The 18,832-nt window shown below is 49.9% G+C and overlaps 2 protein-coding genes across 6 annotated transcripts; both read right to left on the reverse strand.

Moving 5' to 3' along the window:
* Window positions 1-52: 52 nt before the first annotated feature.
* LOC108023278 (alpha-actinin, sarcomeric) lies at window positions 53-18,829 on the reverse strand. Of its 5 annotated transcripts, none has more exons than XM_050888638.1 (10): window positions 18,622-18,829; window positions 10,967-11,209; window positions 6,158-6,574; window positions 5,930-6,083; window positions 5,515-5,666; window positions 3,374-3,466; window positions 2,958-3,308; window positions 2,712-2,890; window positions 1,182-2,316; window positions 53-1,079 (listed from the first exon to the last, which is right to left on the reverse strand). In XM_050888638.1, the coding sequence occupies exons 2-10, from the start codon at window positions 11,078-11,080 to the stop codon at window positions 921-923; spliced, it is 2,754 nt and encodes a 917-aa protein (XP_050744595.1). In that variant the 5' UTR covers window positions 11,081-11,209; window positions 18,622-18,829; the 3' UTR covers window positions 53-920. The 5 variants fall into 5 exon arrangements, with proteins under 5 accessions (XP_050744595.1, XP_016948055.1, XP_016948054.1 ...); XM_017092566.3 differs by lacking the exons at window positions 5,515-5,666; window positions 18,622-18,829 and adding exons at window positions 4,292-4,377; window positions 12,502-12,596; XM_017092565.3 differs by lacking the exon at window positions 18,622-18,829 and adding an exon at window positions 12,502-12,596 and having other exon boundaries at window positions 5,581-5,666.
* On the reverse strand, window positions 15,275-18,007 carry LOC108023280 (protein ultraspiracle). Its single transcript, XM_017092572.3, has one exon. It carries the CDS (start codon window positions 17,408-17,410, stop codon window positions 15,875-15,877), a length of 1,536 nt encoding a protein of 511 aa, XP_016948061.1. The 5' UTR covers window positions 17,411-18,007; the 3' UTR covers window positions 15,275-15,874.
* Window positions 18,830-18,832: the final 3 nt, after the last annotated feature.

Below are 18,832 nucleotides of genomic sequence, written 5' to 3' on the forward strand. Positions count from 1 at the left end.
TTTACTCAATCTCTTTCCCGGGGCAGCCCGGTGGCGGTACGAAAACACAGTATCACCAAGAAATCGCTTTATTCAACAAAAGTTATCCGAGTTGTGTGTGTGAATTGTAGTTTTGGTTCCCAAAAAGTGGATATATTCGAGAAAAGCAAACTTGGGTTCTGAAATGGTTGATAAGCAAATGGCTACAGTATTTGTGTGGGTAAAGTGGTCTCTCCCTATCTCTCTCTCTCGCTGTATCGCCGTCTCTATCTATCTCTCTCTCTCTCGCTGTATCGCCGTCTCTATCTATCTCTCTCTCTCGCTGTATCGCCGTCTCTGTCTGTCTGGGGGAGCTCACGGTTCGCAAACGGAAGCGGAAACGGAAGTAGTCTCGAGGCCCCCTTTCGCCTTGCTACCTCCCTCCCTCTTTCCATACATTCCAGTTTCGAAGAAATAAGTCTCTTTCGGATTTGGCGATTTCATTTGTTTTTGGTTTTTATGTATGGATTTTGTTTATATTAACATAAATTTCAAAAAATAATGTTTTAGCGTTTTGTTGATGTTTTTGTTTTGTTTTGGACTTGGATTTAGAATTAGATTTAAATATTCGATATGCACTTGGTGGTTGCCTTGCTGTTTTACAAATGTTTTAATGTGTGTGTGTGTTGCATTTTATAGTTGGTTTTCCTTTTTTGTTGCTTCTTGTATGTTTCTTTGTATGTGTGGGTCGCATACATCGGCTCGAGACGGAAATTAATAAATATATATTCATCCTCACATGATGCTCTGAAGTTCTTCTGCAGCTACCGTTACGAGTGTAGGTATAATAAATCTATGTTTATTAATATTATTATTATTAAAGGTTATCATTATTATATGATCTGGCTCTGCTCGGATCCGCCGACGCAGTCCGTCGGATGCGGGTGGTGCCTCCTGCGCTCTTACAAGTCGGTCTCGCCGTAGAGAGCTGTGCTGAAGGACATGTAGTCCAGGGCGCCGGGCACTCCGTTGGGTCCCTTGTAGGGCGGCATGCGCTGGATGCAGTACTCGGCCTGGTCTGGCGGCAACTCGCGGCGCAGTTCGTCGGGCAAAATGTATGGCTGAAAGGGTTTACAATGGGAAACGATTAGATTGAGCAATGAGGTGACGGGTGCTTTCAAAAGTATGGCTGAGCGATTCAGCTCTTAGAAGTTGGAACCCACCTTGTCGGCTGCCAGGATTCGGAAGGAGTCGATGACTTGTTCGGCAGTGTCGGTATCGGTGCTCTCGCGGGTCATGAAGTCGAGGAAGGCGTCGAAGTGCACGTAGCCAGTGTTGTTGGGATCGACGACGGCGAGGATGCGCTGGAAGTCCAAGTCGCCCTGGCGGTCCTTGCCGATCGAGTAGCCCAGCGAGACCAGGCACGACTTGAACTCCTCGGGCGACAGGCGGCCGGTGCGGTTCTTGTCGAAGTGGTTGAAGCTGCTGCGGAACTCGTTCAGCTGCTCCTGGCTAATGCCCTTGGAGTCGCGTGTGAGGATCTGGTTCTCCACCTCGTTGATGTTGCGGTTGATCGAGGTGAGCAGCTGCTCCCAGCCGACGCGCAGCGTCTCCATGGTGTAGTTGGTGTATCGGTTCTCGAAGATCATCGATTCCTGCACCGCCTGGTGGATCTTCTCCAGCTCCTCAATGTTCGGCTTGTAGGCGTAAACGGCCTGCTCGTACTCCTTGAGCCTGTGCAGTTGGTCCTCCAGCGAGCCCTGCAGTCCCATGCCGATGGCCGTCACCGCGTCCATTTGCCTCTCGATCCAGGGGCCGACGATGTTGGCCTTCTCGGCGAACTGGCGGCGCAGCATCTCGTTGTTCTGCTGCTTGCGCAACTCGTTGGCCAGCGTCTGGTCGCGCTGGGGCACCAGCTGGCGCACATCGCTCCACTTGCGTGTCATGTCGTTGGCGGTCAGGGTGGTGTAGGGATTCTCCAGGCCGCCGGGGATCTGGTGCTGCTTCACAATCGACTCCACCTCGCGGACCAGGTTCACGATCAGGTTGAACTCCTTGTCGGCCTCGCCCAGTGTCGCCTTGAACTGGTCGTGCGCCTGGATCAGGCCCTGGATCTCCTCCATGGTGTGCACGATGAACATGTCCACCAGATCCTCGCGTGTACCATCGAGCCAGTTGTTGAACGGCGCCGCCCGCTTCGCGAACTCCAAATGCAAGATGTCGATCTTCTCCAGGATGCGCTCGGCCTCGTCCAAAGCGGTACGCCTGCGCTGGGTGAGGGCGCCCAAGCGGTCCCACTGGTCGCAGATGCGCTGGCACCTGGCGTTCACCGACACGCAGTCATGGTACTCCAGGGTGCTGTGGATTGGCATAAACACGGTTTAGTTGGGGATCTCTGCGGCGGCGGAAATGGGCTCTGCATGAGAGGATGGGATGGTCGAATAGTCGGATGCACGGTGTGGCCAGTTAACCTATCCTATCCTATCCGATTGAGAATGAATAGTGCCCATGCTAGAAGTTATGCAATCTTAACCCCCACTTCTCATGTGAATACCATCCAAGGAATGAAGGAATGATATTTTCCCCTTGCAAAAGCCTGGCAAAAGCTGGTGTCTAGATGGATGACTGATCGGAGGTGGAGAGCTACCTAACCTCACGCTGGACGCAGACCAAGGATCACCATCGGCCATCGGTGGCAGCAGGCGGGGATAAATCGAGATTAGCTAATGGGCTCGCTTGGGCCGGACACTTACTTCAGCTCCTGGGCGATGGCGGCGATCTGCTCCACGCGATCCTGGTGAGCGGCCAGGTCAGACTCAAAGGCTTCGTGCTTCTTCTTCAGGGCCTTCAGCTCGTTGAGCTTGCACTGGCGGAAGTCCTGCGACTGCAGCATCTCCTCCTTGCCGCGCGTCCAGTCCTCGTGGGCATCGGCCTGGGGATTTCCGGATTTACAGGATTAGTATAAAAAGAGTGGAGGAACAATTATGCTCCATGCTCACCTTGTGCTTGAACTTCTGGGCCAGATGCTCGAGGCGCTCCAGGCGCATGGTCTCGGCCAGCAGCCACTCCTCGAAGGCCTTCTCGGCCAGCTCCAGGCCCTTCCACGAGTTCGAGATGTCGGACACGGTCTTGCCCTCGGTGGGCAGGTAGGCGGGCCGGTTGGACAGGCGCAGCTTGGTCTGCAGCGTGTTGAAGTTCGTCTCCAGCTTGGCCTTCTGCTCCACGCGTGGCGGCTTGTGCTTGCGCCGGTAGGTGCGGTACTCCTCCAGCTTCTTCTGGACGCCGGCCAGTGAGTTGTCGGCCTGACGGGAGTTCAGCCACGGCATGGTGCGACGGATCCACTCCAGCAACTGCGTGGGACGAGCAGGGATTTGAGGAGCTCTCTACATGCATCAGGATTAGGTAAACTACTCACATCACTGGCCAGACGCTCGTACTCCTCCATGAGGCGTTCGTTCTCCTGGTTGACCTTGAGCACCTTGCAGATGCGGTTGGCAGCGGTTTCCGCCTGTGGTTCGGTGTTCGGATTGGCACAAGGCACATGGTTACATGGTTGGGTGGGTGGAAAAGTGGTGGTTGCACATTAGAAGGCTTCAATCGTTTCGCTCTGAGTGTGCGTGTGTGTGTGGGCACGGAACCAACTCAGATTTGGAAAAGCGAAAACAAGACGAACAGGAAACAGGAACAGGAACACTGGGCGCCGCGGCTCAGCTCAACTCAGCTCTGTGCCACCGATCGAACTCGAATTGAACTGAACTGAACTGAACTGTGTGCCCCATATATACGCATATATATATATAGAGAAAATAAAAGAACGGAACGGCAATGAAGCAAGAGAAAACAGGGCAAACAAAGGCAGTGGCCAGGGAGTCCGGAGCAGGACATTCCCCGCCACAGCGGTCAAGCGGTCTAGGGATTAGGATGCTCTGGCAAATCTGAACTTAGCATAGCGATTCGTGTATTTCGTGTGCGAGGTATTCAAGTGTAATAAAGTAATGTGGCTGGGAGAATATTCAGTCAGTGAAGAAACAGAAATGGGTCAGTGAAGAGGTTAAAAGATTGTAATGGAACCACTAAGTAGTCAAGGATCTGACCTGTCCTTTAATCTACAAGCAATTCAGGTAAATATTTTTTAAATTTAAAAAGCGGATTGATAAAAGAAAAAAGAACAATGACAGTACAATGGCGTCCACAAGCAGGAGCTCTGGACCATTGGATCACATTTCAATATCATGTCCTGTTTGGGCGCCACTTAATGGGGGTAGTGTTCTGCCTGCGGTTGGTTCTTTTTGAGGGTGACTGGATGGGTTGGGTGTTTTTTTTCATAACAGACCTTTTGGGCGCCACTGAAGCAGTGATAGTACGAGGACACATAGGTCATCACCGCCCGCTCATCGGGCAAAGCTGTGTTCTGCAGATCTGTGATCGATTGTGTGTGTTTGATTTGTTTGTTCAGGAGGGTTGTTGTTGTCGTAGTTGTTGGAGTTGTTGTCGCGATTGCAGTTTCAGATTGGTTAATGGCAGTTGTTGGTTTTGGTGGTTTTGGTTTTTGTTGATGAGCGGAGCGAGCGCGCACAGAGATAATAAAAAGAGAGAAAGAGAAAGAAAGCAACAAACATACAAATAATGGTTAGTATCAACAGGCATCGAACAGTATTGCAATTATTTTGGGCTTAAGATAGGTTAGTGTACAAATCTCAAAACATGCCGGCGCCCAAAACTCGATCCCTTGATCCCTTGACTTGAGGTCGTTCTCAGGGGTCGAGTTTCGGGTTCAAGCGCCCAGTTAAACACTTATAAAAATGGCAAGCTAACGCATGGCGGATTATCGGCAGCATGCGTGGCGCTCAGTTCGGAGATATAGAACCCAGCAACTGGGAATGAGTTAACCTGGGGTTAGAAACTTGTTTGCTGGTTAGCCGTTATGCTGGCCAACGGATGAAAGATCCTTCCTTCTGAATAACAGGGATCTAATGGGAGACCACAGATCTCCAGAGCTCAATGCTCTAGAATGGATCAACAAAGCTGTGGGGACCACCATTTTATACAGGGCTTGGCCATAATCTCCGATGTCATTCCGAGCGCAGTTAGTAGGGCGATTGTTAGCATCTGGCAGATGCGGATGCAATTGCGGATACGGATGCGGATGCGGGAACGAACAAAATGCGAGTGGCCAGTGCCATCGAATCAAGACAAATCCAGGCGATTCGTGTTTTCATATAGGAGAGGGCGCAATTTCGTGGCGACTCCCGCTGCCCTTCTGGTTGCTGTGGACTCTGATCTTGGCTTGACCTTGGCTCGACCTTGGCCCCGTGCCGCTGCGACCTTGGGATGCGCGTTCGCGCGGCGCCTTTGATCAAGGTCCGCGGCGCCGGGGAGGAAAGGAAGCGACAGCAGCAGCAACAACAGCAGCAGCGGCAACATCGCAAAATCGCATAAAAATATACTTAGAACGAGGAAGGCATATGCTCATATATAGATATTGATATATGTATATCGATCGATATGCCGCGCTAGAGCTAGATATTTAAGTGTATCGTGGTGAAGTTTAGTCACATTGTAATTATTCGGGACGTAGGTGTATTGTCTTGTGGGTTCGGGTACATGCGTCACATTTCCAACCTGTTGGGCTCCCTGGAAGGCGTGGTAGTAGCAGGAGACGTACGTCATGATGGCACGTTCATCCGGTTTCGGAGTGTTGATCAAATCTGTCGTTGTTCACCAATCGCAATGATTAGAACTTGTGGAACCCAGCCAAAGGCATACGTCTGATCGAATCAGACCCCAAAAAAAACCCCTCTATGCTATTTTCGCCAGTAGTGGGAGGAGTTGAAGTGATGGTAAGGTGCTTTGGCAGCATGGTTAGTATATGGCATCGTAATTTATCACTAAGTTTGCTGACCAAACCTTACACGTTCCTTCCACTACTGAACCTTACCCACCCGAAGACAATCAGTCCCAAAACACTTACCATCTGGATCCAACATGCGCGGAATATCCAGATACTTCTCGGCCACATCGAAGGCAGTGTTAAGATTCTCCAGAGGATTGTCTTTGGACAGCTTGGCGTAGTCGATCAGATCTGGACGATGGCGATGGATAAGGGCGCAAAAGGCCAGACCATCCTACAGAAGAGACACAGCGATATTTGGGCATTGAAATGGATTTATCATGCAGATTCGATTAAAGCACCACTCACCTTGAACGACAGATGGAAGTTCTGTACGTTGACGTTCTTGTAGGGAGCCGTCTTGCGCTGGCACCACAGCAGCAGACCCTCCTTGGCGGTCATCTCCTCCACGGAGATGTCCTGGATGGCGAAGCGCAGGATGATCGTCCAGATCATGCCCAGGGTCATCTTCAGGTTGCCATCCACGATCTCCTCGGCGCCAATGGACACCAGGTGGACGCCCTTGGAGGCGATGAAGTCGAGAGCCTTGTTCACGTTGGCGATCTTGTGAAAACGCATCTTGCCGCGATCGGGCTTGGGCAGCGTCTCGCCGGAGATCACCTCCAGCAGCAGCATCAGCTTGAGGCCGTTGCGGAAGTCCTCCTCGATGTTGTCGATGGCGGTGCCAGCTTTGCGTAGATGACTGTTACACCAGGCGGTGAATGTCTGGGGAATGAGATTGGGAATCAGGATGAGAGTGGGAACCAGGAAAACAATGTCAACAAGATGAGAATGGGAACCAGGTTATTCCCCAAGCAGGGTTTTTTTTAAGGGAAATAGAGCTATTCTCTGTTTGTTCGGTTTTTTTTGTTTTTATGGAGGTAATATAGATATTATGGGTCCCTGAGGTGTTGTCCTTTTAGGGAAGTTAAGGCTGGGAAGGACTATGTTTTTTTTTTCTGAAACACCAGAGTAATAACGATTACCTAACAAGATGTGGGGAATCTATGGTTCCCTTAGTTGCCTAATGATAGGTGTTAATAATAATACTAGTCTTATCTTTAAGAACCCTCGAAACCGAATTGATACGTGAAATATTGGGGACTTTTGGATTGTAAGACCCTGTATGCGGGACAGCTGATCGCCGCCAGCTGTCCCAGCGACTCGGTTCCTGTTTTTTATCGCCTCCCATTTAGGGCAGTCCCAGCTCAGAGATCTTTGTTGTTGGCTCTCGGTCCGATCACCAGTCCCCACTTCCCACTCCCCACTCCGCCCCTGTGGTTCGCGACCCACTGTTGTTGCAACTGCGGCTGACAGTTGCAGTTATTTTTCACCGAATGGGGACAGACAGACGACGATGGAGCAGGCAGAACAAAGAGAAAACAAGAAACAAGAAAAGACAGCGGGCACACATGTGCATGTGTATCTAGATACGTAGGTATGTATAAACCAGTTCTTTTTTGCACACACTTCATTATTTTGGAGAACCAGACCCCCGCCCACCCACTGGGCTGCTGTTGCCTTGGCTCTTGTAAGCTTACAACTCGGCATTGTCATGGAGAGTAGGTAGGCCCCACTGCCCCACCCTGGGAATATGCAGATTCATCCTGGCATCCATCCACCCATACCATTCACGAATCCGGAACTAGAGCCCGGAACAATCGAAATGGAAGGGGGGAAGGGGAGGCATGAGGAGGAGTAGGAGGTGGCCGGCCTAATCGATTGACAAATGGGCTGCGTTTACGACCATGTGTATATGCATCACAATGGATCACCGCTAGAACGGGATCAGCAGAGCTCGTGTAGAGTGGGGCAGGGGACCCACTTTATTGGCCATTAGCTTACAGTTAGGTGCGTGAGACCAGAGAGAGAGAGCCTGGAGTCGATCTATCTAAGCTGAGAACAAGAAATGCAACTGTTAATGCAAATGCCCCTCTCACGTAACGATCAAAACGGTTGCTGGGGACAGATTACACATAACCCACTCGAACAATAACAACTTGAACTAGGCCAGCGGAGAGCGTCAAAACAAGTCGCTCCGGCTTACCGCTAGGCTCCATCTCCAACTCCAACTCCAACTCCATCCACATCCATCCACTCAAGCCTCTGCCAGTGTTGCCAACGCCACGGAGGTATTTTCCCATTCCCGTTAAATATGGCTCTCTTCCAATAACACTAACAATACCCATTTCAAAGCACCACTTTTATTTGTTCTTGAAATTCTGAAAAGCCTGATGCCTGGCTATTTGCGAAACATTGGACAGCGGAAATGAGTGCTATTTTTGAAATTCATCGTGTTTCTCACACTTAAATGTCAATTAATTTGGGAGCCAACTGACGTCGTAAACTGGCTTCAAAAGGACGCATTTATGTGGGCCATCAAAAGGCAGAATCATAAATCTATAAGTGACATGACACTAATTGGTATTTTTTCAAAAATATTTTCAAAAACTTCCCAAGCGGTATTTCCCCTTTGAAAATCTGGCAGCACTGTTCGTCGCAGCCTCTCTTTCTCTCTCCTCTCTCATCTCTCGAACTGTTGCATTCCGGTAACCCGTTTTCGCCTCTGATCAATTACCGTTATCGGACAGCGGCGGCGGCAACAGCGGCAGAGGCCAGTGGCCTGCGCCTGCGTCCGTTGCAGTGGAGCGCCAGAGTGGCCTGGACCAGCTAGCCGAGTTCCAGCTTCTAGCCTCCAGATCTATGATTGAGCAATCTTTTTGGCCGGCTGAGGCGCACGCGCCAAAATCGCGAGGAAAGCCAAGTAGAAAGCTTTTTTTGGGGAAAAGCTCTCATTGGCCGAGCAGTAGAAGCCGAAAAGGCAGAAACATCGACGCACTCGCTCGTGCACACCCATTTTTAGCCGAGTGTAATTTGAGCGGCCCCATAGCATGGACTCATTCGCACATGGCCAGGCCAGGCGGCTGGGAATGGAGGAGGTGGCAACCCTGGCCGCTGATCCTCCTCATTCATTCACACCTTTCGCACACATGACTCACGGGCTCCACCACCCACACCCGGCTCTCACACCCTTCGCACCTCCACCTCCACACCCACGCCCATCCCATCCCCTCGCTCTCTCTTTACACCTTTCGTTGCGCTGTTGCGATCAATGTAAACACAAAACAGAAACAATTTCGGTGGCTGTTTTCTTTCTTTTTCGGCACTCATTATTCAGCAGCTGACGAATTCCGTTCGGTAATTTACGGTTACGAAATTCATATAAAGAGAGATGGAAAGAGAGGGGAGAGCCTGGGGGAGAGAGAGAGAGGGAGAGACGTGCCACGCATACATGTCCGATCATGTCAAGCGCAAGTCATCTGGCGACCGCCAAAAATCTTCATATTTTCGCTGTATTTCGCATTTTTGTATCTTTTGACGTTTTTTTTCCGATCTTCGTTAATTATTTTCAGTTTCGTTTGTGCGCCAGCGATTTGTCATTGCATTTTCGCCATGCTTTATGAGTGTGGGTGGCTGATGAATCTCTGATACAGATACAGCCGCAGATACAGATACAGATACAGATACGGCGACAGACAGCGAAGAGATATTCTGAGTCCGAATCGCGTGGAAATGTGGTGCATAGGAATGCTGTCTATTTATAATTGTCAATTTCATTTCACCACCTAGGCGGCGTGTCAAAAACACAGCCTTGCACTGAATTTTGGCTGGCAATTTATAGAATTATGTATATAAATAATATATCTGTGCGGTTGCAGCTCTCTAGGTTACAGCTCTGGGGAAAGGGACGGCAGGGGACGGGATGGACGGATGGATGGCCTGTCCTAGTGCTTCGGCTCCGGTCCTCTACGAATTTTCACTATCTTTCGCTCTACTTGGCCTTCTGGCTCTTATCGAGCAGTGCGACCTTCAGGTTTTTCTAGTTGTCCCCACCTCGACTGCCACCTACTTATGGATCGATGTTTCCAGCTTTATCTAAACAGTGGCAATTAGTTGCTGTTCTTCTTCTGACGCCCCAGGTATAACGGTATGCTTCCGCTGGCAGGTGACGACAAACAACAAACAAACGACCTGAACGACGAGAAAATTGAGATCAAAGGGATGCCAGGGGGCAATTGATTGCAAACTCTATGGAAAATGGGTGGGTCATTTTCAGTTTCGGTTTCGGTTTCGATTGGGTTGGGTCTCTTTCACGCCCATCAGATCGACCTGTTTGGGTGGTTCTGAAGCAGGCAATTGGAGTCTAACAAGATCTTCGATTTTCATAATCATACGAGATCGAAGGCTCTTGGATATACGTTCTATATGTGCTATCCTATATGTATAGTTCCTGAACAGCAACAAACTATTTTCGTGCTATCTTCAAACATTGCTCGAACAACAAGAGCCATGAAAATCAAGAAAGAAGAATTCTATTTTTAAAACGGGCCGCTGAGCTTTTTTTTTGTAGTTGTTCTAGCTTTTTTGTGTTAGTCCTATGTTGTTGTTGCGGTGGTGGTGGTGTTGGCTCGGTAAAATATTGAAACATAATCGAAAAATATAGAACCCAGCCAGAGCAAAGAGCATGTATCCGACACATACGGACTGCGGATACAGTGGATATTCAAATAATTGGCCAGAGAAATGGGACTTGAGTGGTCTTGTCTTCTCAAAATATTCGGGAAATTTTGAAAACATATCGCAAGGTTACTCCTTCCAATTGGGTTTTTCGATGGGTAAATACGCTGTTTCGGATGTTACTTTTAAAACTGGTTCTTAACCCCTTCTGGCTCAGTTGCAATGTCTTTTTACGGCCCAAGTCGAATTAATCCTTGTTTTCGGAGACTTTATTATTGGGAAAATAATAGCTAAAGTTCAATATCTGTTCCAAAATAGAGTTTTCACTTCTTTTGAACTGTATATTATTAGTGGATTTCAATTACTCTGGCCCTAAATTGTATACCAACAAAGTGATACTTTCATCTAAACTGATTAATGGCATATCTTCCTGATTGTTTAGCGAGGGTTTTTTATAATTTGGTTGGATAGCGTTCGCTCTAAAGGGGTTCTGATTTATGTATAGTGGTATCGATGTAAGCTAGGATGGATCATATAGGCTTTAGGATCCTCAGAGGGACTCTTAAGTCTGGGGTGGGCGTAGTCTTCCGACTCACTCACCTTCTTCTGTTGCTTCTCCCACGCAGGGTCGAGGAGGCCCTCGCGCTCCCACTCCTCCTCCTGCTCCATGTAGCCATCTCCGTACTCCATGGAGAGTCCGTTCTCCATCATCATCTTGTGGCGCTGTCAGAAGTCCCGCTCGCTCGTGTATGTCTATATCGTTCCCTGTCCCGCTGCACACTCTCTCGCTCGCTCTCGCTGCTGCTGGTGCTGCTGTCGTTGTCGGTGATCCAGTTGCTGCTGCTGCCGAAGGAAAACGGAGGTTGTAGGTTGGAGGATGCTACTCTTGGCCGGTGGTTCTGTTGCCGCGTTCGAATTGGTTCGGTTGCTTTTTCTTTTGCTATTGGTTCCGATTCGGACTTGGCTCTTGGACAGTTGGATTCTTGGACTCGGATTCTGATTCTGATTCTGATTCTGATTCTGGACAGGCTCGCTGTGACTGTGCCTGGCTGTGCGGTGCGTGTGTGTGTGACTACTGAGTGCTGGCTGACTGACAGACTGACAGAATGATTGATTGATTGATTGATCGATCGATCGGCGGCGCAAAGCTTGCCCCAATCCTGAAAGCTCTCTTGGGGAGAGACGCATTAGCAATGGCATTACAACAACCTGCCACAACAGGTGGTTGCCGCTCTACCCGATTACCCGTTTGCCCGGTAGCCCGGTAGCCCGGTAGCCCGATAGCCTTACCCGTTTCCCGCTTATATTCGAGTTCGAGAAAAATCAAAAAAGGAGGATCTCAGAATTCAGTCGTGCATTTGGACTGGCAAAACCGTTGTATAACACGTTAATTTGCTGCTTAATTATTTTCGCGTTTGCTTTGCTCGTTCTTTTGTGTGTTTTCCGCGCTCGTTCCGTTTCGTATCGTATCGTATCGGTTAAAAATAGTATGTTTTGAAAAAGTTTTATTTTCGGCGTCAACGTCAACGCAACGCAACGAAGGGAAGTAGGCGGGACCGGGGACGGGGCCGGGAGGCGCAGAAGGAGAAGGACGGTACGGGATTGGTACATATTTGAAATAATTTTGAGAAATAGCGCGAATTCGGATCGGAAATCGGAACTGATCCGGTAAATATAGATCGATATACTCGCGGTGGGTTGCTCTCGTTCCTTTTTTTGTGTCTTAGTTTTTATTGGTAGCACTTTGACTCTCTACATAAATCATGTATATGCACATATTGTTCGGATATTTATATAAAGAGATATATGTGGTAAGGCATATATAACCATCGCACGCACACACACACACACCTTACACACATGCACAGTTTTCGTTATTTATATTGCCTTTTTGCTTTGCTCGTTTTTTTGAAATTTTTGGTATTTATATTTATTTTTCAACAAGTACCAAAAAAAAAAAAATAAAAAACCAAAAAAAAGAAAATAGAGTATAACGAAAGCAAGTGAGTCGGCTGGCCAGATATATATACACATATATATCTACATCTATATCTATTCGTGTGTGTGTATTGGAACCAAACAAAAACAAAAACAACAAAACAATCTGTGTGGACAGCAATTGGAGCAATATCTACGTGTGTCGCTTGCGAAGAGAAAGACCCGCTCGCGTTGATAGCCAACTCAAAACTGATGTCGCGCCAGCCAGCTGCCAACTCTGAATACCGTCGCAGTCGTCGCCGCAGTCGCAGTCGGCGCAAGACCAGCACCGCACCAGCACCAGCACCACCCCCACCCCCCATCCAAGCCAGCCAGCCGATCCACCGATCCGCCGCCCCACCTGCCCCACGTCGCCCACCGCCGCGCACCACATCCACAGCCACAGCCACAGCCACAGCAGCCGTGGCAGAGGAAGAGGAAAGTCTGCCGTGCAGAGGGAGCATCGGATCGAATCGGATCGGTTCGGATCGTATGGGATCGGTTGCTTTGGCTTTGGCTTTGGCTTGGATGCCCGAAGATCCCCCATCCGAAGAGCCCCGAAGACCGACGACAAGGGGGCGGGGTGGCGGCAGAGTGGGAGTGGGTGGCAAAAGAAAGTATGAATTCGGCCAGCATAAGCGTACGAATCGTGGGACCCTGTAGCTGGGCGATCGTACGGGGTATGCTGTCTCGCCGGTTCCCAAATTCCCACAGTTATCTATTACATTAATAATTATCCAAATTTTCAAAATATTGTTATAACCATTATCCTGAATATATTAATATGATATCCCGAAGATATCAAAACTAGCTATAGCAGTAGCAGCCCTTTAATACCTCTTAGATATGATTCGTATATCAGCAAATATATCCCTTAATTAACATCATAATATATTAATATGATATCCTGAAGATAACAGAACTGTTTTACTTAGCAGCCCTGCGGTAAGACTATTATATCTCTTAGATCTGATGGGTATGATCACCCAAAAACATCACCCTGTGAACCCACTTTTGATCCTTTTGTAGTGATATATTGAGGTAAGCGTGAAAGATATGCAGAAATGGAACCTTAAATTGTGCAGTATTGGCTAACAGTGCGGCGCTAATGGGTGTCGCGGGTTCCAAACCCTTTCGCGGGCCATCTTTCTCGTTTTTACTCTGGTTGGGCTGTGAGCCGAAGAGAGCTCTTGGACCCCCATTAGTGAAATTGGTAGGAACATGCAGTTGCAGGCGACACACGAAGAAAGTAAGAGAGGTCGTGGAGGGGAGCCGCGGCCTCAGGGGCCGGGGGGAGGGGACCCTACATGCTACATGCTATGTGCTATGTGCTGTGTGCCGCGTGCTGTGTGCCGTACGCGATATGCGAATGCGAGACGACAGCAACTTGTTGGCCCCCACGTCAGCCTGTCTGACGCTGCGCCTCCCGGCTCCTCGCCTCGTCTGTCAGCGGGTCTCCGCGGTTCAGACAGCATCCACCCAGGGCCCCCTTCCTGGTCCTGGGTGCCGCGTCTTCGCAAGACGCCCCCGCATCACTACGAAAATAGCAAATTGGTAATTTCGCTTCGAAAACTCTTTTCCAATACACACACGCAAGTCGCAAAGCGGGGAATCGGGGAATCGGGAAATCGGAGGATAGCAGGGGAGCACATGATTTTATTGGCATGCTTTCGTAGTTTTTCCGTGCGAAACATTTCGTTTTTCATTCCACATTTCACATTTCCCAACAGCCTGCTATGTGAGCTACATTGATTGTGTGGGTCTGGGGCCGGGGCCTGGGGTCTGGGGAGAGAGCGATGATATTTATGAAATTTATTAAATATGCTCGCGAGCCACAGAATCAAGGATAGCGATTAGCTAGACCAATAAAAACCACCCACAACAAGTGTGGGCACCCGTCTCTTTCGCGCTGTGTGGGAGCTTTCGAAAGCTCTGGATCTCAGAATTTTATGTGAATGGGGGAGTCTTCGAAAACGATTTGTTCCAGGAGAAACCCGCTCCGCAAACCGCAAGGACTCCCGAGGGCAGAGGGTTCCATCCGCCGATTTGGCCCAATTCGAAGCCGTTCCTTTAGACCGGGACACAGAGATGAGATAGATAGATATAGGGACTGAGATAGAACCTAAATTCGGCTATTTTTAGACCATAATGTGCGTCGTCAGCGGCGAGTTGTGTTCTTTTTTCGAAAACAATATCTATTCTTAGCCGCTGCTTGTGCGTTAATACCATATTTTTGTAAATACACACTAACATACATTCCCGCTGAGACATAAATTGTATAAAAATTGACCAAATGCCATTTGAAAGGCAGCCACATCAAGGTGAGGAGTGGGGCCAGGAGGTGGCCCACCGAAGATTTCATTGGGTAAGCACAAATGCTCATGCCGCAGGTACAGTGCGGCTCGTGAAGAGTGGGCGGTCCTTCAAGGATAGCCCGGTTCAGTTTTCAAGGTCTTAAATGTGAACAGACGATTTTAGGAACGTTTACCAGGCATTGCAGACCGCTCAAAGTTGTTGCATTTATATTTATTATCTAAGAACTTTTAAAGATTTTAATACTGGTTGAGAAATTCTCGAATTGTCTCAATAGTTCTACATCTCCTAGAAGTTCAATTTAGCCAAACGCTTTTAAATAGAGGGTCTATTTTTGAGCAGTTTTCACTGTGAAATTTATTTATTACCTCCATCTAATTATATCACACATGTATTTGGAAGAGAGCCAGCTATTAAAGGCCTCTAGATCAATTAACTATTAATACAAAAATGCGACTCTTTAGCTGCGGTGGCAGGAAGCTGACATCTGTATAATAACTGGGTAGAACCGCCTTACAGTCGCGGAACGCACTGTCGATATGCAAGCAATGTCATACTTTCGTGTGGACAATTGGACTATTCGCAGATCCACAGATCCGCAGATAAAACGACAATACATCTTGTTATGCAGTTTATATTTTATACATAGATAATTTTTGTTGGGGTTCGTCTGTGTGTTTTGTATCTCGCATGTAATTGATAACGCTGGGGTACAATTATGTTAAAAAGTAATTACAATTGATTTAGAACGGGGCCAGCACCGCAGATACGCGCCTGCCGACATATATATATGTATACTGAACTTGTATGTTTACATACGTCTGTGGATCATAACTATTCATTAATTTTAACCATTATATATTATGTATACTCTTTTAGCTTTAGTTTAACTTTTACTTTTACTCTGCTTGTGTGCTTTTTTGTTTTCGTGTTTTGTGTTCTTTTCAAGTTTTGGATTTTGTTTGTTTTTCGTTTACTGGGACATAAACGTCGAGAGGCTAATCTTCATCTTAAGGAAAACATTTTCTATATCAATATAATAATAATATTAGGTAATAAAAAAAAATAAACAATTACATACACATTTAGCGTAATATTAAAGGGCCTTTGAAGGAGATTGGGGAGGGGACAGAGAGGAGAAATGCAAACAAACGCAATCACAATGAAACATTCTTCGGGCAGAGATCGGGGGCGACCTCAGACCTCGGGGTCTGACCCCTACTCCAGTTTCATCGCCAGGCCGGGCGGCGGCGGCGCCTCCAGCTGTTCGAGGAAGAGCTCCTCCAGCGGCCGGTCGCTGGTGATGCGGAAGAGGAACAGGTGGTCCTGGCACTTCAGGCTGATCGATCGCAGCGCGGGCAGACGCAACAAGAGCTGCGCGAAGCGCCCGTCGTCGCCCGGATGCTCCAAGCGACAGTGCTCGTCCAGGCAGGCGTACACCTTCTCGCGGCACATCTCTATCTCCGCCCGGTTCTTGATCCCGCGTATGTCCGGGTTGTACAGTATGATCGCCTTCAGGCAGGACAGCTCGCGTCGGTCCAGATTCAGTCGCTTCATCTTTACGCTCAGCTCGGATAGGACGCGATCGAAGATGGCCGAGACGCCGGCCTTGATCGCGCTGTTGCGATGGTACGAGAAGTTTTGGTTGAGGAACAGCTGCTGTGGCTGCAGTCCCGGCGAACGCCGCTCGAAGGAGCCGTCGTGGCCGAGGCCACCGCCCCCGCCGCCTCCGGCACCGCCGTCATCCAGCGAACCGATGCTGCACCAGGCCACGTTCGCGATGAGCAGCTCTATCCAGGCGGCCTTCAGCAGGATCACCTGGTCGTCGAGCGGCACCTGCGCGAAGTGCGGCATCATGCGCGCGTATTCGACCATCTGGAAGAGTTGCTTGTTGACCACCTGGCACAATGCGGACACGGCGCCCTTGTAGTCCGGCTGTACTGTGGAGTAGGGCCCGACGCGCAGGAAGGTCAGCGCCCGATCACCGCTCTGGGTCTCCGCGCGCTGTTCGGCCTCCAGGATCCGCTCGATCGAGAAGTCCCTGGACACGCTGTTGGTCGTGTAGTCGTCGGAGCCATTGCCGCTGCCCATGCCGCCAGATCCTCCGCCCAGACCACCGACTCCTCCGCCGCCTCCTGAGCTGGAGCCGCCCACCGAGCCTGGACCGCTGCTGCCGCCACCGCTGGCGCTCAGCCTGCCAGCCGCATTGCGGGCGCCGCGTTGACGCTCCTCCTGGACCGCCTCGCGCTTCATGCCGCAGGTGAGGCACTTCTGGTAGCGGCAGTACTGGCAGCGGTTCCTCTGCCGCTTGTCGATGATGCAGTTGCGGTTCTCGCGGCATGCGTATGTGAGATCTTTGCGCACCGTGCGCTTGAAGAAGCCCTTGCAGCCCTCGCAGCTGTACACGCCGTAGTGCTTGCCGCTGGCCCGGTCCCCGCAGATGGAGCACAGGTGCTTGCTGCCGCTCAGCGGATGGTTTGGCGGATACTGCTGCTGCTGGACGGCAGCGGATGCGGCCGAATTGGGCGCCTGCGCCATCTGGGCGTCCCCGCCGCTGTTGTTGTTGTTGGAGCTGACGGAGTTGGAGCCGGGCAGCACGTGGACCATGGACATAGCCTGCATGAAGGGCCCGGGACTCTCGGCCTTGGGCGAGAAGCTGCTGTTGTTGCTGTCGTTCAGCTGCGAGATGTCCGGCTTGACCTCCTCCTTGATGTGGCTCAGCCGGAAGGTTGCGTCCTGGTCGCAGTTGTCCATCCCGTAGATGTTGTTGTGGTGCCCGCTGTCGTGGATAGGATGCTGGGGCAGCTCCTCCTCCTCCTCGCAGTTTCTCTTTTCCTAGTTCTCTTCGTGTGTGTGAGTGTCGTCGCTCGCTTTCGCCTCTCTCTTGGGGTTTCACTTTGCCAACGCCACCGTGTCCGTCCGTGCGTCCGTCCGCTTTTTCGTCCGTGGGGCCAAGTGGAGCAGCTCGCTTCGCTTGCAGATTCGTTGCCGCTGGGACCGTGGCTGCATTTACATAATCCTGGGCCGCTAGAGCCGCGCACTTTTCACGCTCGCCGCCAAACAATTGCGCTTTTTACCAACAAACAAAGAATGCCAGACTTTCTGACTAATGGATTAAAACCTTTTTTCGCGTCGACATTTTTTCTCAACAAAGACAATCTCACCACGGCGGCGCAACTCACCACCGTAGAGATGGGCCGTGACACAGGCTGCGCAGTCACGGGTCGCGGTCACGACTTGTGGCCACTGCGATAAGAGAAGAAAACCAAGCTAGCTGAGGTGCCAATTGGAACTTTAGTAGGGCTTGTATCAAATATAATTACACACCCAATTTTCTTTAAATGATTTATTAGGATAGGGTAAAAGGGGCCCGATTGAGGCCTTTCTTTAGTGCACTGTTGCCAACTGTTTGCCATTTAAAACGTAAACATTCGTTACCTGCGATTCGCTCATCTCTAATTCACCACACAGTGCACAGGGTTGTCCCCTAATCAACACAAGTCAGTAAGAGAGGGCGTTTGTAGCCCAATTAGGGCGCTAATGGCCAACGCAGCTGCCTCACAATTAATTGCCTTAGCTTTGTTAGCCAGTGGATGATAACAGCAGCCCAGCGATTAGCAAAATTCAAACACAGCAGGGCAACAGCCCTGGCAGCGCCATTGCACAACTCACCACACGAATGCAACGCTGCGTCTGTCTGGCTCCCCACACCACCGTGTGCGGGGCACACCCCCCGGCCGCCCACACACGCCACCACAGTGCAAATAATTTTGCGCCGCTGCAATTAAGTGGAAATGCGAAATGTAAACGCGAGTGTGCGCCGGTTTCACCGCTGCCGGCGGCAGCCTCGACCCCAAATCGCAGTCGCCGAGAATCGAGCGGTCTGCCCGCTGAGCTGGAAGCGAACCAACAGCGACCGAGTCCAAGTCCGCATCCGAATTAGGCGAAATGCAAATGCAACTTACTTGCAGCTCCTCTGCGGGGCTTTGGATGCGCCGCAAGGTGACGCTCGGCGCTCACGGCTGTTTATTTACTTTTCTCCGTTGGCGTTGGCGTTGGCTATCGGTTATCAGTGCTGGCGGGCACACACACACACACGGGCGCGGACACGGACACACGACGCTGATTTAATTTGTTGCAATCTTGAGTGTAATTGTGGTAATTGAGTCCATCATC

Source organism: Drosophila biarmipes, chromosome X, assembly GCF_025231255.1.
Source record: "Drosophila biarmipes strain raj3 chromosome X, RU_DBia_V1.1, whole genome shotgun sequence".
Lineage (NCBI taxonomy): Eukaryota > Metazoa > Arthropoda > Insecta > Diptera > Drosophilidae > Drosophila > Drosophila biarmipes.

Bases quoted from the DNA above. Each gene is read 5' to 3' on its own strand.
- LOC108023278 (XM_050888638.1), bottom strand. From the start codon at position 11,080: ATGATGATGGAGAACGGACTCTCCATGGAGTACGGAGATGGCTACATG. The intron at 6,575-10,966 runs GTGAGTGAGTCG...CTCATTCCCCAG, and splicing joins GGGAGAAGCAACAGAAGAAG to ACATTCACCGCCTGGTGTAA. The intron at 2,317-2,711 runs GTAAGTGTCCGG...GCCAATCCACAG, and splicing joins GCCATCGCCCAGGAGCTGAA to CACCCTGGAGTACCATGACT.
- LOC108023280 (XM_017092572.3), bottom strand. From the start codon at position 17,410: ATGGACAACTGCGACCAGGACGCAACCTTCCGGCTGAGCCACATCAAG.